We start from the raw sequence: 19,270 nt of genomic DNA, 5'->3' as shown, positions 1-19,270 counted from the left end.
CAGTTGTGGGCGGCTGCGGGTTAACAAACAGCTGACCGGCGCACCACTAGCGTGTGTGCCTGCATGTCCTTTGTAAGGAACAGTGCTGGGTGTTGATCTGTTCAATGCCTCTATCATGTGTCCAATAGGCAGAAATACAAGAAACGACAGCAGAGAGGAAGATAGTTATGAATCAATGTATTAATAGTTGATCAAATAATCAATGTATTTCTTATCTTGAACTTTGAGCTTATTTACAACTTGGCGCTTATACTGTATTGACACCAAACCAAACTGTGAAAACTGCAAAGGTAAACGTATTTAATGTATCTAAAATAGATATTAATGAACAATGTTGATAATAAAATAAGTGATATCATGACACTGAACAATATGGTATTACCTAATATAAAATAATAATGAATATAAAATGTGCAATAATGTCTGACAGGAATACAAAGTAAATAATTAGGAGTGTAAGGGATGTCGTCCTCCTCTTCTGAGGAGGAGTAGCGAGAAGGATCGGAGGACCAATGCGCAGCGTGGTAAGTGTCCATAATGTTTATTTTAAGACATAAACTGAACACTACGAAATACAAAACAATAAACGTGAAATAACGAAAACCGAAACAGTACCGTGTGAAACCCAGGCTACCTAAGTATGATTCTCAATCAGGGACAACAATTGACAGCTCCCTCTGATTGAGAACCATACTAGGCCGAACTCAAAACCCAACATAGAAAAACAAACAGACTGCCCACCCAACTCACGCCCTGACCAACTAAAACAAAGACAAAAACAAAGGAACTAAGGTCAGAACGTGACAAGGAGAAACCTGGTCCAAGAGCTAGAAGTAATAAAAAGCTGTTATCAATATTAGTCACTGAGAAATGTCGGCCTATTTTTGGTATAAACATCTGGAAAAGGCAAATCCCATAGAAAAGAGCAGAAGTATAATATTAATCTACAGAGAGTAAACAGAAAAGCTTTATGTGTTACAGAGAATCTACAAATGGTAAAATCTCACTGAAAAAGAGCAGAAGTATAATATTAATCTACAGAGAGTAAACAGAAAAGCTTTATGTGTTACAGAAAATCTACAAATGGTCAAATCTCATTGAAAAAGAGCAGAAGTATAATATTAATCTACAGAGAGTAAACAGAAAAGCTTTATGTGTTACAGAAAATCTACAAATGGTCAAATCTCACTGAAAAAGAGCAGAAGTATAATATTAATCTACAGAGAGTAAACAGAAAAGCTTTATGTGTTACAGAGAATCTACAAATGGTCAAATCTCATTGAAAAAGAGCAGAAGATTAATATTAATCTACAGAGAGTAAACAGAAAAGCTTTATGTGTTACAGAGAATCTACAAATGGTCAAATCCCATAGAAAAAGAGCAGAAGTATAATATTAATCTACAGAGAGTAAACAGAAAAGCTTTATGTGTTACAGAGAATCTACAAATGGTCAAATCTAATTGAAAAAGAGCAGAAGTATAATATTAATCTACAGAGAGTAAACAGAAAAGCTTTATGTGTTACAGAAAATCTACAAATGGTCAAATCTCATTGAAAAAGAGCAGAAGCATAATCTATCTTATTTCTCATCAATATACACAATTATCATTACAAGGAAAGATAATTCAACTCCAGCATTTACTCAGAAGTTAAAGCTTAGGAGAAACTTCTTGACATGTCACCAATAAGCATAACTACAAAAATATGTCTTAGTGCCCCTGAGCAGTTAACCCATTGTTCACCGGGCACCGAAGATGAGGATGTCGATGATGGCAGCCCCCCGCATCGCTCTGATTCAGAGGGGTTGGGTTAAATGCGGAAGACACATTTCAGTTGAATGCATTCAGTTGTACAATTGACTAGGAATGGAGTGATAAGACAAGGTTGAGAGGAGAGTTTCCCTTTGGAGTGATAAGACAAGGTTGAGAGGAGAGTTTCCCTTTGGAGTGATAAGACAAGGTTGAGAGGAGAGTTTCCCTTTGGAGTGATAAGACAAGGTTGAGAGGAGAGTTTCCCTTTGGAGTGATAAGACAAGGTTGAGAGGAGAGTTTCCCTTTGGAGTGATAAGACAAGGTTGAGAGGAGAGTTTCCCATTCCTTAACTTTGCAAGAAAATAAAAAATAATGACATGATTTTCTAAAATGTTAAAGCTCATTATCTGGAAAGCCTTCTAGATATGATAGCAGTATGATAGCAGGAGAATAGAGGTGTAAATCCTAGCTTTGGTTTGGTGCTGAAGCTCTTCATCCAGGTTCTGTGGTGAGTCTCTTCAGTCCAGGTTCTGTGGTGGTTCTCTTCAGTCCAGGTTCTGTGGTGGTTCTCTTCAGTCCAGGTTATGTGGTGGTTCTCTTCAGTCCAGGTTCTGTGGTGGATCTCTTCGGTCCAGGTTATGTGGTCGTTCTCTTCAGTTCTCATAATCTGAGGGCTCAGCATCTATCTGAGGGACTGTGTCCCTCAAGGACGAGTCCCTCAAATTCTGAAAGAAAACACAATGAACACATTACATGTAACAGTATAACTTTAGACCGTCCCCTCGCCCACATCAACAACAGTCACCCTCGAAGCATCGTTACCCATCGCTCCACAAAAGCCGCGGCCCTTGCAGAGCAAGGGGAACCACTACTTCAAGGTCTCAGAGCAGGTGACGTCACCGATTGAAACGCTATTTAGAACGCACCTCTAACTAAGCTAGCCGTTTCACATCCGTTACATACACACCACTCTATAACATTTGTATGGATACAAACACACACACAAACACAAACACACACACTTACTGCCAGGGTGTCATACTCTGGTGACCTGGTCTTCATGTTCAGAGCTGTGTACGTCTCACTGTTAGGATCAGGATGGACACTCTGTGCAGAGAGAAAGAGAGAGAGAGAGAGAGAGAGAGACAGAGCGTTGTCATGGTAACAGTGAAAATAGTATGAGAGAGACTGTCGTGACATAGTAAATTCATGTCACCAGGTGTGGAGGTGGAGGCATGGCTGATATCATCACCTGTGTGTCTGCTGTGACATCACTTCCTCCTGTTGATCTCCTGTAATGAGGGACAGAGTGAGTTCTGCTCTCTACTGACCTCCAGAGGATGTTGAAATGTTACAAATAAAGTTTTGCACATTAATGAATGACTGAATATATTAATGCATTCATAACCAATCAGGGTGCTAAGGTAAAACAAAATGTATGTCACCTGAACCACATGAAGCAAGGGAGAAAGAGGATGAGAACCAGAATAAACACTGTGATTCCTACAGCTGCAGTCAGAACTGAGGTTTGTTTCCCTATAATAAAATATGGATGATATGAGTACATGGCATGATATAATGAACTAAAAACAAATATAATTTGGTAAAATTTGTCTCCTCCCCTTCATCCACACTGATTGAAGGATTTAACAAGTGACATCAATATGGGATCAAAGATTCACCTGGATTCAACCTGGTCAGCCTGTCTATGTCATGGAAAGAGCCGGTGTTCTTAATGTTTTGTACACTCAATGTTTAATTATAATAAGCCAAATTCAAAGTATTAACATTAGATTGAAACATGTAGTTCTGTATTGAAGTATTGAAGATGTAACTTTACCTGTTACAATGATCATCTGAGCTGTAGAGATCTTAGATCCTATTGTATTCTGGGCCTCACAGTAATATTCTCCTCTGTCCTCAGAGAGGATGTTAGTGATGCTGTAACTCTGTCCTGATGCTTTTGGTGAGGCTACGTTCTTCTTGTACCAGGTGTATTTGTCCACAGGTGGGTTGGCATCACTGCTGCAGGTCAGAGTCACTGAACTGCCCTCCACTATTTCACCAGAGGGACTGACTGACACTGAGGTGTTCTTTGGGCCGTCTGGTTGACAATATGTAACACATTGTTCATACATAGAGCTTTACATGAGGAGCATCATGGAACTTGGACTTATGATTAAAATAAATGAAATATTAATATAAATATGTATAACTTAGACAATAATGTAACAATACAGTGTTTGTGAAGTACTTGTAGTTAGTGCAGTAATGAGATGAGTACAATCATGGAACTTGTTCTGTTCCACTGCAACACTAACTAATGATTGGATGATTTTGGCAGACTTTAAAAGTGTATTAGTCACACTCACACACTGCAGGAGAATTTATGTCTTTTACAGCACAGTAGAAGCTGTCTTCAGTTTTAAAGTACAATGAGTATGAGGGGGAGGAGGCTCCTTGTACAATCGTACTGTTCCTGTACCAGATGTAGGTGGGGTTACCAGTCAGAGTACAGGTGGTGCTACAGGTCAGTGTCATTAACCACCATGTAGTGGCCACCTTCACCTGCAGGTCTGGAGTAGATAACAACATTAAAACCCTGAATGACCTGTTGTCTAGTTCAAATGAGGCAGGAGTGGACGTTCTCAAATCATCAATTCAGACATTCCTATTATACCAACATTCATATTAATTTTATTTAAATACAAATCAAGACAATTTTCCCTAACCAATTAAACAGATCAACACCATATATAATATCACTGTACCTGTAACAGACAGAGTGATTAAACAGATCAACACTATATATAATATCACTGTACCTGTAACAGACAGAGTGATTAAACAGATCAACACTATATATAATATCACTGTACCTGTAACAGACAGAGTGATTAAACAGATCAACACTATATATAATATCACTGTACCTGTAACAGACAGAGTGATTAAACAGATCAACACTATATATAATATCACTGTACCTGTAACAGACAGAGTGATTAAACAGATCAACACTATATATAATATCACTGTACCTGTAACAGAGTGATTAAACAGATCAACACTATATATAATATCACTGTACCTGTAACAGACAGAGTGATTAAACAGATCAACACTATATATAATATCACTGTACCTGTAACAGACAGTGATTAAACAGATCAACACTATATATAATATCACTGTACCTGTAACAGACAGAGTGATTAAACAGATCAACACTATATATAATATCACTGTACCTGTAACAGACAGAGTGATTAAACAGATCAACACTATATATAATATCACTGTACCTGTAACAGACAGAGTGATTAAACAGATCAACACTATATATAATATCACTGTACCTGTAACAGACAGAGTGACTAAACAGATCAACACTATATATAATATCACTGTACCTGTAACAGACAGAGTGATTAAACAGATCAACACTATATATAATATCACTGTACCTGTAACAGACAGAGTGATTAAACAGATCAACACTATATATAATATCACTGTACCTGTAACAGACAGTGATTAAACAGATCAACACTATATATAATATCACTGTACCTGTAACAGAGTGATTAAACAGATCAACACTATATATAATATCACTGTACCTGTAACAGACAGAGTGATTAAACAGATCAACACTATATATAATATCACTGTACCTGTAACAGACAGTGATTAAACAGATCAACACTATATATAATATCACTGTACCTGTAACAGACAGAGTGATTAAACAGATCAACACTATATATAATATCACTGTACCTGTAACAGAGTGATTAAACAGATCAACACTATATATAATATCACTGTACCTGTAACAGACAGAGTGATTAAACAGATCAACACTATATATAATATCACTGTACCTGTAACAGACAGAGTGATTAAACAGATCAACACTATATATAATATCACTGTACCTGTAACAGACAGTGATTAAACAGATCAACACTATATATAATATCACTGTACCTGTAACAGACAGAGTGATTAAACAGATCAACACTATATATAATATCACTGTACCTGTAACAGAGTGATTAAACAGATCAACACTATATATAATATCACTGTACCTGTAACAGACAGAGTGATTAAACAGATCAACACTATATATAATATCACTGTACCTGTAACAGACAGTGATTAAACAGATCAACACTATATATAATATCACTGTACCTGTAACAGACAGAGTGATTAAACAGATCAACACTATATATAATATCACTGTACCTGTAACAGAGTGATTAAACAGATCAACACTATATATAATATCACTGTACCTGTAACAGACAGAGTGATTAAACAGATCAACACTATATATAATATCACTGTACCTGTAACAGACAGAGTGATTAAACAGGTCAACACTATATATAATATCACTGTACCTGTAACAGACAGAGTGATTAAACAGATCAACACTATATATAATATCACTGTACCTGTAACAGACAGAGTGATTAAACAGATCAACACTATATATAATATCACTGTACCTGTAACAGACAGAGTGATTAAACAGATCAACACTATATATAATATCACTGTACCTGTAACAGACAGAGTGATTAAACAGATCAACACTATATATAATATCACTGTACCTGTAACAGACAGAGTGATTAAACAGATCAACACCATATATAATATCACTGTACCTGTAACAGACAGAGTGACTCCAGGATCACCAGTATATTTCTCTCCAGTCTGATCTGTTATAAATCTGAACTTGTACTCAGCTGAGTCCCTCTCCCTCAGGTCTGTGATTTTCAGGGTGTGGACATTCATCCTATCACTACGGTACGTCACACGACCTTTGTAGTCTGGGTCGTCTCTCAGATTTACAATTTTAGTGAACCAGAAGGTTGTTGTGACTGTACCACTGGGATATGTGTAAAAGCAGAACAGATCCACTGATGACCCCTTCAAGGTACAGATACTCTGAGTGGAGTATGTCACACTCCAGACATCCTGACCCAGTACCACTGAAACATAGTCACACAAAACAATGGTATCAGAATTAGGACACTATCTATTGGTTCACACTGACTGTAGGGTTTGTCTCCACTATGTTGCTATAGTTGCTGAGTTGAGTGTGAATGGAAACCACAGAAAACTATTTAAGTGAAGTGGAGACGCCTAACAGAACACACCAGAATAACATCATGATTCTTAACCTTTTTAGAAATGTCTGTTAATTAACCAGAGCAACTAAAAGATAAGAATGAGACCATACCTGCTACAGACCAGAGAAAGACCACCAACACACTTCCTGCTGTTCTCAAGGACATTGTTGCATCTCCCACCCTGCAGTCTTAGAAACATAAACAACAACTCACTCTATAGCTGGTGAATAACTCCACCTGATACAATGAAGTATAAGCTGTAAATGGGGTACAGGGCCTCATCACTGAAAATGAACCAAGCTCATATTGTGTACTGTATTGTGCTACAGACGTGGATCTTAATTTGATCACACTTTTGTTGTAGAGAATTTTCCTGCTTCCTGGAAATGCAAACTTGTAGTGGATTCAAGGTTTATAAAGGCTTCTAACTGTCAGGGATCCCTCCAGTACTGCTGCTCATTCTGTGCACCAGTTCTGGAAGTCTACGTCACTGGCTTTCTAGGCATCACTGAACTGTCTAATTACCCACACCTGGTTCCCATTTCCCATTTCCCCCCTTTTCCTTTACCTCGACCCCAAAACCTACTAACCCTAGCTCCTAAACCTAATTCTAACATTCATTCAACTTAACCCTAAACCCCCTAGAGCTTGCATTTGATCTTGTGGGGACTAACAACATTTTTGTCTGTTTACTATTCTTGTGGGGACTTCTGGCTGATAATGCCCACACACGGAGACCATCTGTAGGAGAGACCATGTGTAGGGAAGGTAAATAAGCCCATGGAGTCTGTATCAAAGTCTAGAGAGCTGGTTGTAAAGGATGAAGAAAAGTTAAAACACACATCCTACACAGTATAGATGTCAACCCTACTCCATATCAGACTGGTCCTAAAGGGCCCTCAGCTAAATCAGCTGTGTCACACGCAGACACACACTTAGGCCCACATGCACACACACCCTGCAGTGCTACAATGTTTGTTTGCATGTCTATTTTACCCTGGTTAATCATCTCATCACTATGTAGATCAACACTCCTACACTGATATTAAACTTTATGAATACTGACCCTGATGTAACAACCAAAACACAGCTCAAAACATAACAAGTAAAATGATACATTACCCTCAATAATATGACCTGACTGAAAACAAAACCAGAAACTATATTTCAAGATATTGTTAAGAGTACTTACAGAGTGAAGTGAAAGGGAGAGGTATTGTACAGGGAGTCAACATACTGGCAGTTTGTGTGAATTCTGTTGTTGACACATATTTAACTGACCTTTCCTTCCTCTTTAAGACGTTAACATGGATGATGACCAGACCAGCATCTCAGAAAAAGGGATGTTCCTGTATTTCAATACATATTGTGCAACAGATTGCATATCTACTTGCCTTCATTTTAAGGAGTGGGACTACATTTTTAAAATTAGCTAAATGTTTCACATTTTCAATGTGATATTTTGACTACACAGAGAACCATTTAAACAATGTGTCGACTACAGGGGGCTTGATGCGGTTGCTAGGTGATTTCTGACGTATCCGAAAGCCCTCTATACTATTTAGAATGTTTACAATTTCTCATGTGTTGTCTTGTCCTTCTGAGTTCTGTATATACAGGTCAAATTTCCAAGATGTCACTCAAGTAGAACCCATTCCATTTTAAACCCATGACCATCACTCCTCATCAGCTGTATCAAATTAATACTGAAGGTTCCAGTGTTCTGGACTAGAGCTCTCCCTACTGGTATCTCAACATTACTGCACCATCCTAATAATAATGTCCTCAATAATGTTGGGTTAATAACAACATAACAAACTGAAAATACATTGGCTAAACTAGTGGAAAAGCTAAACTGTTTACTTGACAAAGTTACAGTTAACTTCTTATGGCTGGGGGGCAGTATTGAGTAGCTTGGATGAATAAGGTGCCCAAAGTAAACGGCCTGCTCCTCAGTCTCAGTTGCTAATATATGCATATTATTATTAGTATAGGATAGAAAACACTCTGAAGTTTCGAAAACTTTGAATGATGTCTGTGAGTATAACAGAACTCATATGGCAGGCAAAAACCTGAGGAGAAATCAAAACCGGACGTGAGAAATCTGAGGTTGGTATGTATTCAACACAGTTCCCATTGGAATCCCCTTTAGGTATTAATGAAGTTGCACTTCCTAGGTCTTCCACTAGATGTCAACCGTCTATAGAAATTTGAACGAGGCTTCTACTGTGTTGTGGGACTGAAGGACAGCAGAATGAATCAGGTGTCGTTGACAGTCAGCCATTTCCTGGTCAAGTGCATTTCACATGATAGCAACCTGCGTTCCATGACTCCTCAAGACACAAAGGATTACCCCAGTTGGAACTTTATTGAAGATTAATGATAAAAACATCCTAATGATTGATTCTGTACTTAGTTTGAAATGTTTCTTCGACCTGTAATATAACTTTTTTAAGTTTTTGTCCGACGTAACGCTGACCAGAGCGAGCGTTTGGATATGTATACCAAACGCGCTAACAAAAGTCGCTAATTGGACATAAATAATGTACATTATCGAACAAATCAAGTATTTATTGTGGACCTGGGATTCCTGGGAGTGCATTCTGAAGGAGATCATCAAAGGTAAGGGAATATTTAGCATGTAATTTATGGTTTATGTTGACCACAACATGGCGGCTATTTTGACTTGATTGTTCTGAGCGCCGTCTCAGATTACTGACACAGCGGTTGCATTAAGGACGGGGCGGCAGTTTCTATCTGACCAGTATACTTCCTGTAAATCTCACAAATAGGAAGTGCATTAATTCCTTAATAATCCCACTGTGGGAATGCTTTTGTATTGAAAGACTACAATGAGGAATCAAACATGGGGTGGCAGGTAGCCTAGTGGTTAGAGTGTTTGACTAGTAAACGGGAGGTTGCAAGTTCAAACCCCCGAACTGTCGTTCTGCCCCTGAACAGGGAATTAACCCACTGTTCCTAGGCCGTCATTGAAAATAAGAATTTGTTCTTAACTGACTTGCCTAGTTAAATAAAAATAAATGTTTTAAAAAGGTATATCTATTATTCCATGTGTATAACTTGTATTATCATCTACATTTATGATGAGTATTTCTGTTGAATCGATGTGACTATGCAAAATCACTGGATGTTTTTGGAACTAGTGAATGTAATGCGCCAATGTAAAATCAGATTTTTTTTATATAATTTAAAAAATATAAATATGAACTTTATCAAACAAAACATACATGTATTGTGTCCTATGAGTGTCATCTGATGAAGATCATCAAAGGTTAGTGATTCATTTCATCTCAATTTGTGCTTTTTGTGACTCCTCTCTTTGGCTGGGAAAATGGCTGTGTTTTTCTGTGGCTTGGTGGTGACCTAACATAATCGTTTGTGGTGCTTTCGCCGTAAAGACCATTTGAAATCGGACACTGTGGTCGGATTAACAACAAGACTACCTTTAAAACGGTATAAGATACATGTTTGAGGAATTTTAATTTTGAGATTTCTGTTGTTTTGATTTTGGCGCCCTGCACTTTCACTGGCTGTCCATATATGGTCTAATGTAGCCTGTTGTCCATATATGGTCTAATGTAGCCTGTTGTCCATATATACAGTTGAAGTCGGAAGTTTACATACACCTTAGCCAAATACATTTGAACTAAGTTTTTAACAATTCCTGACATTTAATCCCAGTAAAAATATCCTGTTTTAGGTCAGTTAGGATCACCACTTTGACTTAAGAATGTGAAATGTCATGATAATAGTTGAGAGAATGATTTATTTCAGCTTTTATTTATTTCATCACATTCCCAGTAGGTCTGAAGTTTACATACTAATTGAGTGTATTTGGTAGCATTGCCTTTACATTTTTTAACTTGGGTAAAACCTTTTGGGTACCTTCCTCAAGCTTCCCACAATAAGTTGGGTGATTTTTGGCCCATTTCTCCTGACAGAGCTGGTGTAACTGAGTCAGGTTTGTAGGCCTCCTTCTCGCACACGCTTTTTCAGTTCTGCCCACAAATTTTCTATAGGATTGAGGTCAGGGCTTTGTGATGGCCACCTTGACTTTGTTGTCCATAAGCCATTTTGCCACAACTTTGGAAGTATGCTTGGGGTCAATGTCCATTTGGAAGACCCATTTGCGATCAAGCTTTAACTTTCTGACTGTCTTGATGTTGCTTCAATATATCCACATTTTCCCTCCTCGTGATGCCATTTATATTGTGAAGTGCACTAGTCCCCCCTGCAGCAAAGCACCCCCAAAATATGATGCTGCCACCACTGTGCTTCACGGTTTGAATGGTGTTCTTCAGCTTGCAAGCCTCCCCCTTTTTCCTCCAAACATAACAATGGTCATTATGGCCAAATTGCTCCCAAGGATGAACCAGACTTGTGGAGGGCTTCAATTTGTTTTCTGAGGTCTTGGCTGATTTCTTTTGATTTTCCCATGATGTCAAGCAGAGGCACTGAGTTTGAAGGTACGCCTTGAAATACATCCACAGGTACACCTCTAATTGACTCAAATCATGTCAATTAGACTATCAGAAGCTTCTAAAGCCATGACATCATTTTCTGGAATTTTCCAAACTGTTTAAAGGCACAGTGAACTTAGTGTATGTAAACTTCTGACCCACTGGAATTGTGATACAGTTATTTATAAGTGAAATAATCTGTCTGTAAACAATTGTTGGAAAAGTTACTTGTGTCATGCACAAAGTAGATGTCCTAACCGACTTGCGAAATCTACAGTTTGTTAACAAGAAATTTGTGGAGTGGTTGAAGTTTTAATGACTCCAACTTAAGTGTATGTAAACTTCTGACTTTAATTGTACCTATGTGAGAGTGGATTCTCAGCCCTCACTAGCATAAAAACTGAATACAGGCACAGACTGTGTGTGGAAAATGATTTAAGACTGAGACTCTCTCCAATACAACCCAACGTTGCATCGTTATGTGCATCCTTTCAAGCACACCCTTCTCATTAACCTGTGGTGAGTTACTCACAATGAACAAATAAGGTTTTACATGTAAGATGGCAAAATAATGAGCAAAATGATTCACTAATATTATATTATTTTTTGTGCCCTGGTCCTATAAGAGCTCTTTGTCACTTCCCACGAGCCGGGTTGTGACAAACTCACACTCATTCTTTACCCTCATGTTACCCTCATGTTTAATAAATGTATCGTATAGTGTGTGTGCGGCAGGCTTACAATGATGGCAAAAAACTATATTTGAGAGTGCTAGACGGGGTACACAACTGGAGGTCGAATGTTTGAAGGGGTACGGGACTATAAAAAGTTTGGGAACCTCTGATCTGAACCAACAACACTTACTGGCAGTGCAGAGAAACAAGAAGTAGCCTCCTGTAAGTGTGAATTCTAAACAGGGAGATAAGACATTAACATGCATTATCAGCATCTCAGAAGAGGGTTGCATTTCTTCATTTGAGGAGTGGGCCATACATTTTTTAAAGAGGAAAAATGTGACCCATTCCTATCACTCCTCATCAGCTGCATCAGTTTTACTGAATGTTCCAGTGTTCTAGACTAGAGCGCTCCCTACTGGCATCTCAACATTACTGCAGCCTCCAGTCTTCATATGATGTCCTCATTCATTTGGGCAGTAATAGGAATACAAAAAATTGCTCTACCCGCAGAGCTACAGGGAACTATATTCTGTATAGTCGAATGTGTTTATACAGATTCCTGATACCCCAACGTCACTGTGTCTCATGTTAGTACTACTCCTAAACACAACCCACCATCACTGTGTCTCATGTTAATACTACTACTAAACACAACCCACCATCACTGTGTCTCATGTTAATACTACTCCTAAACACAACCCACCATCACTGTGTCTCATGTTAATACTACTCCTAAACACAACCCACCATCACTGTGTCTCATGTTAATACTACTCCTAAACACAACCCACCATCACTGTGTCTCATGTTAATACTACTCCTAAACACAACCCACCATCACTGTGTCTCATGTTAATACTACTACTAAACACAACCCACCATCACTGTGTCTCATGTTAATACTACTCCTAAACACAACCCACCATCACTGTGTCTCATGTTAATACTACTCCTACCAACAACCCACCATCACTGTGTCTATACTACTCCTAAAGCTCTTATGAAGCATCAACTCAATCAATCTTACTCTTACTGTAGGCCATTTTCAAAATGTCTCCACAACAATCTGTTACTCTCAGAGGTCAACCAGTTAGGGCTAGGCAGAATACTGCCCCCTTTGGATGAATTGCGTGCCCATAGTAAACTGAAAAAAAATCTGTCCAAAATTGCTAATATATGCATATAATAATTATTATTGGATAGAAAACACTCAAGCTTCTAAAACCGTTTGAATTATGTCTGTAAGTATAGCAGAACTCACAGGGCAGGCAATCTCCCAAACTATTTTTGGGAGCCTGAAACTTGGGGCAACTTTGACGTCATCGCCCCCACCCTTCCCAACCAGCTATGGATCTGGAGACACTTTCTATGTCTTCCACTAGATGTCCTCATTCAGTACAGCGTTTAATTGTGCAAATCCCGTGAGCTTTGACTCTTTGGTAGGCAAAAGACTGAGTGTCGCGAGAAAATACAAGGTGACCAGAGAGCGCTTTTTGGAGAGACTTTCCTTTGTTCCAGAATGCCTGAGAAGAAGCAAGAATGTCCGACAGATTAGAGAATTGTTTTGTACGTTTAGAACATCCTAAAGCCTGATTCTGCACTTAGTTTGACCAGTTTAGTCGACATATAATATGTCATTTTGAAGTTTTGATGCGCAACTGTTCGGGACCAGAAGTAATTTTGGATGCATTTCAGCTGGAACTCATAGCATACGCTACTATAGAGGCACACGAAGTGAAACAAAACGATGTATTGGGTAAGTATGACTCCTTCCACTACATTCTGATCGAAGACCATCAAAGGTAAGGGAATATTTATGTGGTAATTTTGTATTTCTGTTGACTCCAACATAGCGGAGAAATATTGCTTACGTCTGAGCGCCGTCTCAGATTATTACATAGTCAACTAATTCTGTAACGTTAAAATGTGTGGAGGTTAAATATTTCTAAGAATATTTTTGCATTGCCTGCGCCACGGTTTCAGCTGAGCGGGGGGGGGGGGGGTGTGGTACCCCTAGGGGAACCTGTACCGTTAACACGTTAAAATAGCAAGCACGAGTATTATATATGAAACCAGATGTACATCCCATCTTTTGCAGCATGCAGTATTTGTAATATGTATTTTATACTATATTTTCTGCTAATATTTATCAGGGGTGCCAATAATTACAGTCGTGACTGTATATCTCACAATCAGATTCATATATAAAAGTACATGAACACACAAACACACCACACAGTTATACTTGACAGTGTAATACACTGACGTGAACATTATCCTTCAGCAGAAATGCATTTTGGTATTACTGGCATACTGTCCTCTACTGATCATGTTTTAAACACGCTATTGAATAATCTGAACTGAACTAAACACATGTACTATTATATCTATTGTATTATTGACTGAACGCTTGTTTACTCCATGTGTAACTCTGTTGTTGTTTGTGTCGCACTGCTTTGCTTTATCTTAGCCAGGTTGCAGTTGTAAATGAGAACATGTTCTCAACTTGCCGACCTGGTTAAATAAAGGTTAAATAAAATAATACAAATAAAATCATCAATAAAACAATACATCATATAATACATTATTACATCATTAATCTAATATTTCACATTTGCAATATAGAATCCACAATACCACAATACCATAACATTACTTGCGTGTGTGTGTGTGTGTGTGTGTGTGTGTGTGTTTGTGTGTGTGTCACATTAACAGCAAACACAATACCCATGATCTTATCGTAAACACATTGGAAGGAGTCCCATGAAATTACATAGTAGACTTTGTTTTAGGGATGTCCTAACATGTACACCGTAGAGAAGATCATTTCATGTCTATTGAAGAGGATCAGTGACATGTCAGAATTGGAAAGCATACTAATTTGCATAATGCTGATTTGTTGATGTTACATCATGTACTCTCAAATCAACAAACTATTTTTTCTTATATCCTGTGTGCTACCAAGGGGTACAGGAACAGTGAATTCTATACAACAAAAGGCATGTGTCTAAGTCAGCTTAAAGCTACAGTCTGTGATTGGTACATCCATTTTCAGATTTTTAAATGAATGATGTATGGCCATTAATTCTTGAAGAATATAACTTAAATGCTTAGAAGCTTATTTCAACGGTACTACCCCATCAAAACCCTTTAAAACAGGGTTAAAACAATCATTTCGATCTCATGGATAGAATTCCAGAGTGGTTACATTTCTCCAGACAGAATTCTCATCTCTTTACCAAAACAGATGGTGAAGTGACCGTGTTTTTTTTTAAATCCCAGAATGTAGTTTTAGATGATATAATACATTTTGTTAATAATGTCATTTTTGTGTAGTTGTGCTTTTGCTTGTAATGCAAACGAAAGTGAAACCTTTGGATGGAGACCCATAGTCGACTTTTGTCATAAGGAGTCGGGAGGTCCTAAAATGTACACCGTACGTAAAGATAATTTCACAGGTGTATAGAAGAGGACCAGTGACATCATGCTAGAACTGAAATGCTTGCTCATTTGCATGATATTAAGTATATATGTTCCATCATCATAATACTCTCATGTCAACAAACTGATATTTCTTCTTTGTTCAACTTATTTTAAAATAGACCCTATAGGCATTAGCTCTGTCATTGTTTTACTTTGTTAATATATCAGTGACTTAAAGGAGGCCACATTCACTGTTTGACAAAAAGGAAGAGCGTGAGAACCAATGGAGGATGAACGCATTTATTAACATTTTCTCAAGGATAAACAAACACTGGCCACTCATCACCTTTTCTCAAGGATAAACAAACACTGGCCACTCATCACCTTTTCTCATGGATAAACAAACACTGGCCACTCATCACATTTTCTCAAGGATAAACAAACACTGGCCACTCATCACATTTTCTCATGGATAAACAAACACTGGCCACTCATCACATTTGACAAGAAGTAAGAAACACGTTCAGATAAGCGATTAAATAAGCGTTATAGTACCATGCTTGACAGTCTCAATATCAACGCCAAGTTAATGTCATACATCGAATCGAATAAGAGTGCAGCTGTATAGTCTTGTGCAGATTTGTTTTTTGCTAAAGTTTAGTCTAAAGACACAACTAAAAATTGGCCTAAACCAATCACTTAGGAAACACATTTCAATTCAGGAAGTAAACTGAAATGTCAGATTTTCTCAATGCTTTTCAATGAGGAACAATTGGAATTGGAATTTTCCTAAATGGAAATGGAATTGACCCCAACCCTGAGTGCAACTTTTCAAAATGTCCATTGTTACACCATATTATGAGTTCAAGGAAATGCACTTTGTCCTGAAGGAGGTTGCTGAGGTGAGAACGGGTCATAAGAATGGCTGGAACGAGGCAAGTAGAATGGAAACCATGTGTTTGATGTATTTTATACCATTCCACTTATTCCGCTCCGGCAATTACCACGAGCCCATCCTCCCCAATGAAGGTGCCACCATCCCCCTGTGCTTCAGCTATTGATCAAATCAAATCAAATTTTATTTGTCACATACACATGGTTAGCAGATGTTAATGCGAGTGTAACGAAATGCTTGTGCTTCTAGTTCCGACAATGCAGTAATAACAAGTAATTTAACTAACAATTCCAAAACTACTGTCTTGTACACAGTGTAAGGGGATAAAGAATATGTACATAAGGATATATGAATAAGTGATGGTACAGAGCAGCATAGGCAAGATACAGTAGATGGTCTCGAGTACAGTATGTACAAATGAGATGAGTATGTAAACAAAGTGGCATAGTATAGTATAAAGTGGCTAGTGATACATGTATTACATAAGGATACCGTCGATGCTATAGAGTACAGTATATACGTATGCATATGAGATGAATAATGTAGGGTAAGTAACATTTATATAAGGTAGCATTGTTTAAAGTGGCTAGTGATATATTTACATAATTTCCCATCAATTCCCATTATTAAAGTGGCTGGAGTTGAGTCAGTGTCAGTGTGTTGGCAGCAGCCACTCAGTGTTAGTGGTGGCTGTTTAACAGTCTGATGGCCTTGAGATAGAAGCTGTTTTTCAGTCTCTCGGTCCCAGCTTTGATGCACCTGTACTGACCTCGCCTTCTGGATGATAGCGGGGTGAACAGGCAGTGGCTCGGGTGGTTGATGTCCTTGATGATCTTTATGGCCTTCCTGTGACATCGGGTGGTGTAGGTGTCCTGGAGGGCAGGTAGTTTGCCCCCGGTGATGCGTTGTGCAGACCTCACTACCCTCTGGAGAGCCTTACGGTTGAGGGCGGTGCAGTTGCCATACCAGGCGGTGATACAGCCCGCCAGGATGCTCTCGATTGTGCATCTGTAGAAGTTTGTGAGTGCTTTTGGTGACAAGCCGAATTTCTTCAGCCTCCTGAGGTTGAAGAGGCGCTGCTGCGCCTTCTTCACGATGCTGTCTGTGTGAGTGGACCAATTCAGTTTGTCTGTGATGTGTATGCCGAGGAACTTAAAACTTGCTACCCTCTCCACTACTGTTCCATCGATGTGGATAGGGGGGTGTTCCCTCTGCTGTTTCCTGAAGTCCACAATCATCTCCTTAGTTTTGTTGACGTTGAGTGTGAGGTTATTTTCCTGACACCACACTCCGAGGGCCCTCACCTCCTCCCTGTAGGCCGTCTCGTCGTTGTTGGTAATCAAGCCTATCACTGTTGTGTCGTCCGCAAACTTGATGATTGAGTTGGAGGCGTGCGTGGCCACGCAGTCGTGGGTGAACAGGGAGTACAGGAGAGGGCTCAGAACGCACCCTTGTGGGGCCCCAGTGTTGAGGATCAGCGGGGAGGAGATGTTGTTGCCTACCCTCACCACCTGGGGTGCGCCCGTCAGGAAGTCCAGTACCCAGTTGCACAGGGCGGGGTCGAGACCCAGGGTCTCGAGCTTGATGACGAGCTTGGAGGGTACTATGGTGTTGAATGCCGAGCTGTAGTCGATGAACAGCATTCTCACATAGGTATTCCTCTTGTCCAGATGGGTTAGGGCAGTGTGCAGTGTGGTTGAGATTGCATCGTCTGTGGACCTATTTGGGCGGTAAGCAAATTGGAGTGGGTCTAGGGTGTCAGGTAGGGTGGAGGTGATATGGTCCTTGACTAGTCTCTCAAAGCACTTCATGATGACGGATGTGAGTGCTACGGGGCGGTAGTCGTTTAGCTCAGTTACCTTAGCTTTCTTGGGAACAGGAACAATGGTGGCCCTCTTGAAGCATGTGGGAACAGCAGACTGGTATAGGGATTGATTGAATATGTCCGTAAACACACCGGCCAGCTGGTCTGCGCATGCTCTGAGGGCGCGGCTGGGGATGCCGTCTGGGCCTGCAGCCTTGCGAGGGTTAACACGTTTAAATGTCTTACTCACCTCGGCTGCAGTGAAGGAGAGACCGCATGTTTTCGTTGCAGGCCGTGTCAGTGGCACTGTATTGTCCTCAAAGCGGGCAAAAAAGTTATTTAGTCTGCCTGGGAGCAAGACATCCTGGTCCGTGACTGGGCTGGATTTCTTCCTGTAGTCCGTGATTGACTGTAGACCCTGCCACATGCCTCTTGTGTCTGAGCCGTTGAATTGAGATTCTACTTTGTCTCTGTACTGGCGCTTAGCTTGTTTGATAGCCTTGCGGAGGGAATAGCTGCACTGTTTGTATTCGGTCATGTTACCAGACACCTTGCCCTGATTAAAAGCAGTGGTTCGCGCTTTCAGTTTCACACGAATGCTGCCATCAATCCACGGTTTCTGGTTAGGGAATGTTTTAATCGTTGCTATGGGAACGACATCTTCAACGCACGTTCTAATGAATTCGCACACCGAATCAGCGTATTCGTCAATGTTGTTATCTGACGCAATACGAAACATCTCCCAGTCCACGTGATGGAAGCAGTCTTGGAGTGTGGAGTCAGCTTGGTCGGACCAGCGTTGGACAGACCTCAGCGTGGGAGCCTCTTGTTTTAGTTTCTGTCTGTAGGCAGGGATCAACAAAATGGAGTCGTGGTCAGCTTTTCCGAAAGGGGGGCGGGGCAGGGCCTTATATGCGTCGCGGAAGTTAGAGTAACAATGATCCAAGGTCTTTCCTCCCCTGGTTGCGCAATCGATATGCTGATAAAATTTGGGGAGTCTTGTTTTCAGATTAGCCTTGTTAAAATCCCCAGCTACAATGAATGCAGCCTCCAGATAAATCGTTTCCAGTTTGCAGAGAGTTAAA

At 39.6% G+C, this 19,270-nt stretch overlaps 1 protein-coding gene across 1 annotated transcript in view; it reads right to left on the bottom strand.

Moving 5' to 3' along the window:
* LOC118938185 (sialoadhesin-like) overlaps positions 1-7,354 on the bottom strand; it is a 43,870-nt gene extending 36,516 nt beyond the window's left edge. The window contains exons 1-2 of the mRNA XM_036940120.1: positions 7,016-7,354; positions 6,438-6,764 (exon numbers count right to left, since the gene is read on the bottom strand). Of these exons, the coding sequence (XP_036796015.1) occupies positions 6,438-6,764; positions 7,016-7,070 (382 nt within the window). The 5' untranslated portion in view covers positions 7,071-7,354. The remainder of the gene's footprint in view (positions 1-6,437; positions 6,765-7,015) is intronic.
* Positions 7,355-19,270: the final 11,916 nt, after the last annotated feature.

This window comes from Oncorhynchus mykiss, chromosome 13, assembly GCF_013265735.2.
Source record: "Oncorhynchus mykiss isolate Arlee chromosome 13, USDA_OmykA_1.1, whole genome shotgun sequence".
Taxonomy (NCBI): domain Eukaryota; kingdom Metazoa; phylum Chordata; class Actinopteri; order Salmoniformes; family Salmonidae; genus Oncorhynchus; species Oncorhynchus mykiss.
This window is presented reverse-complemented; position numbering and strand designations above follow the sequence as displayed.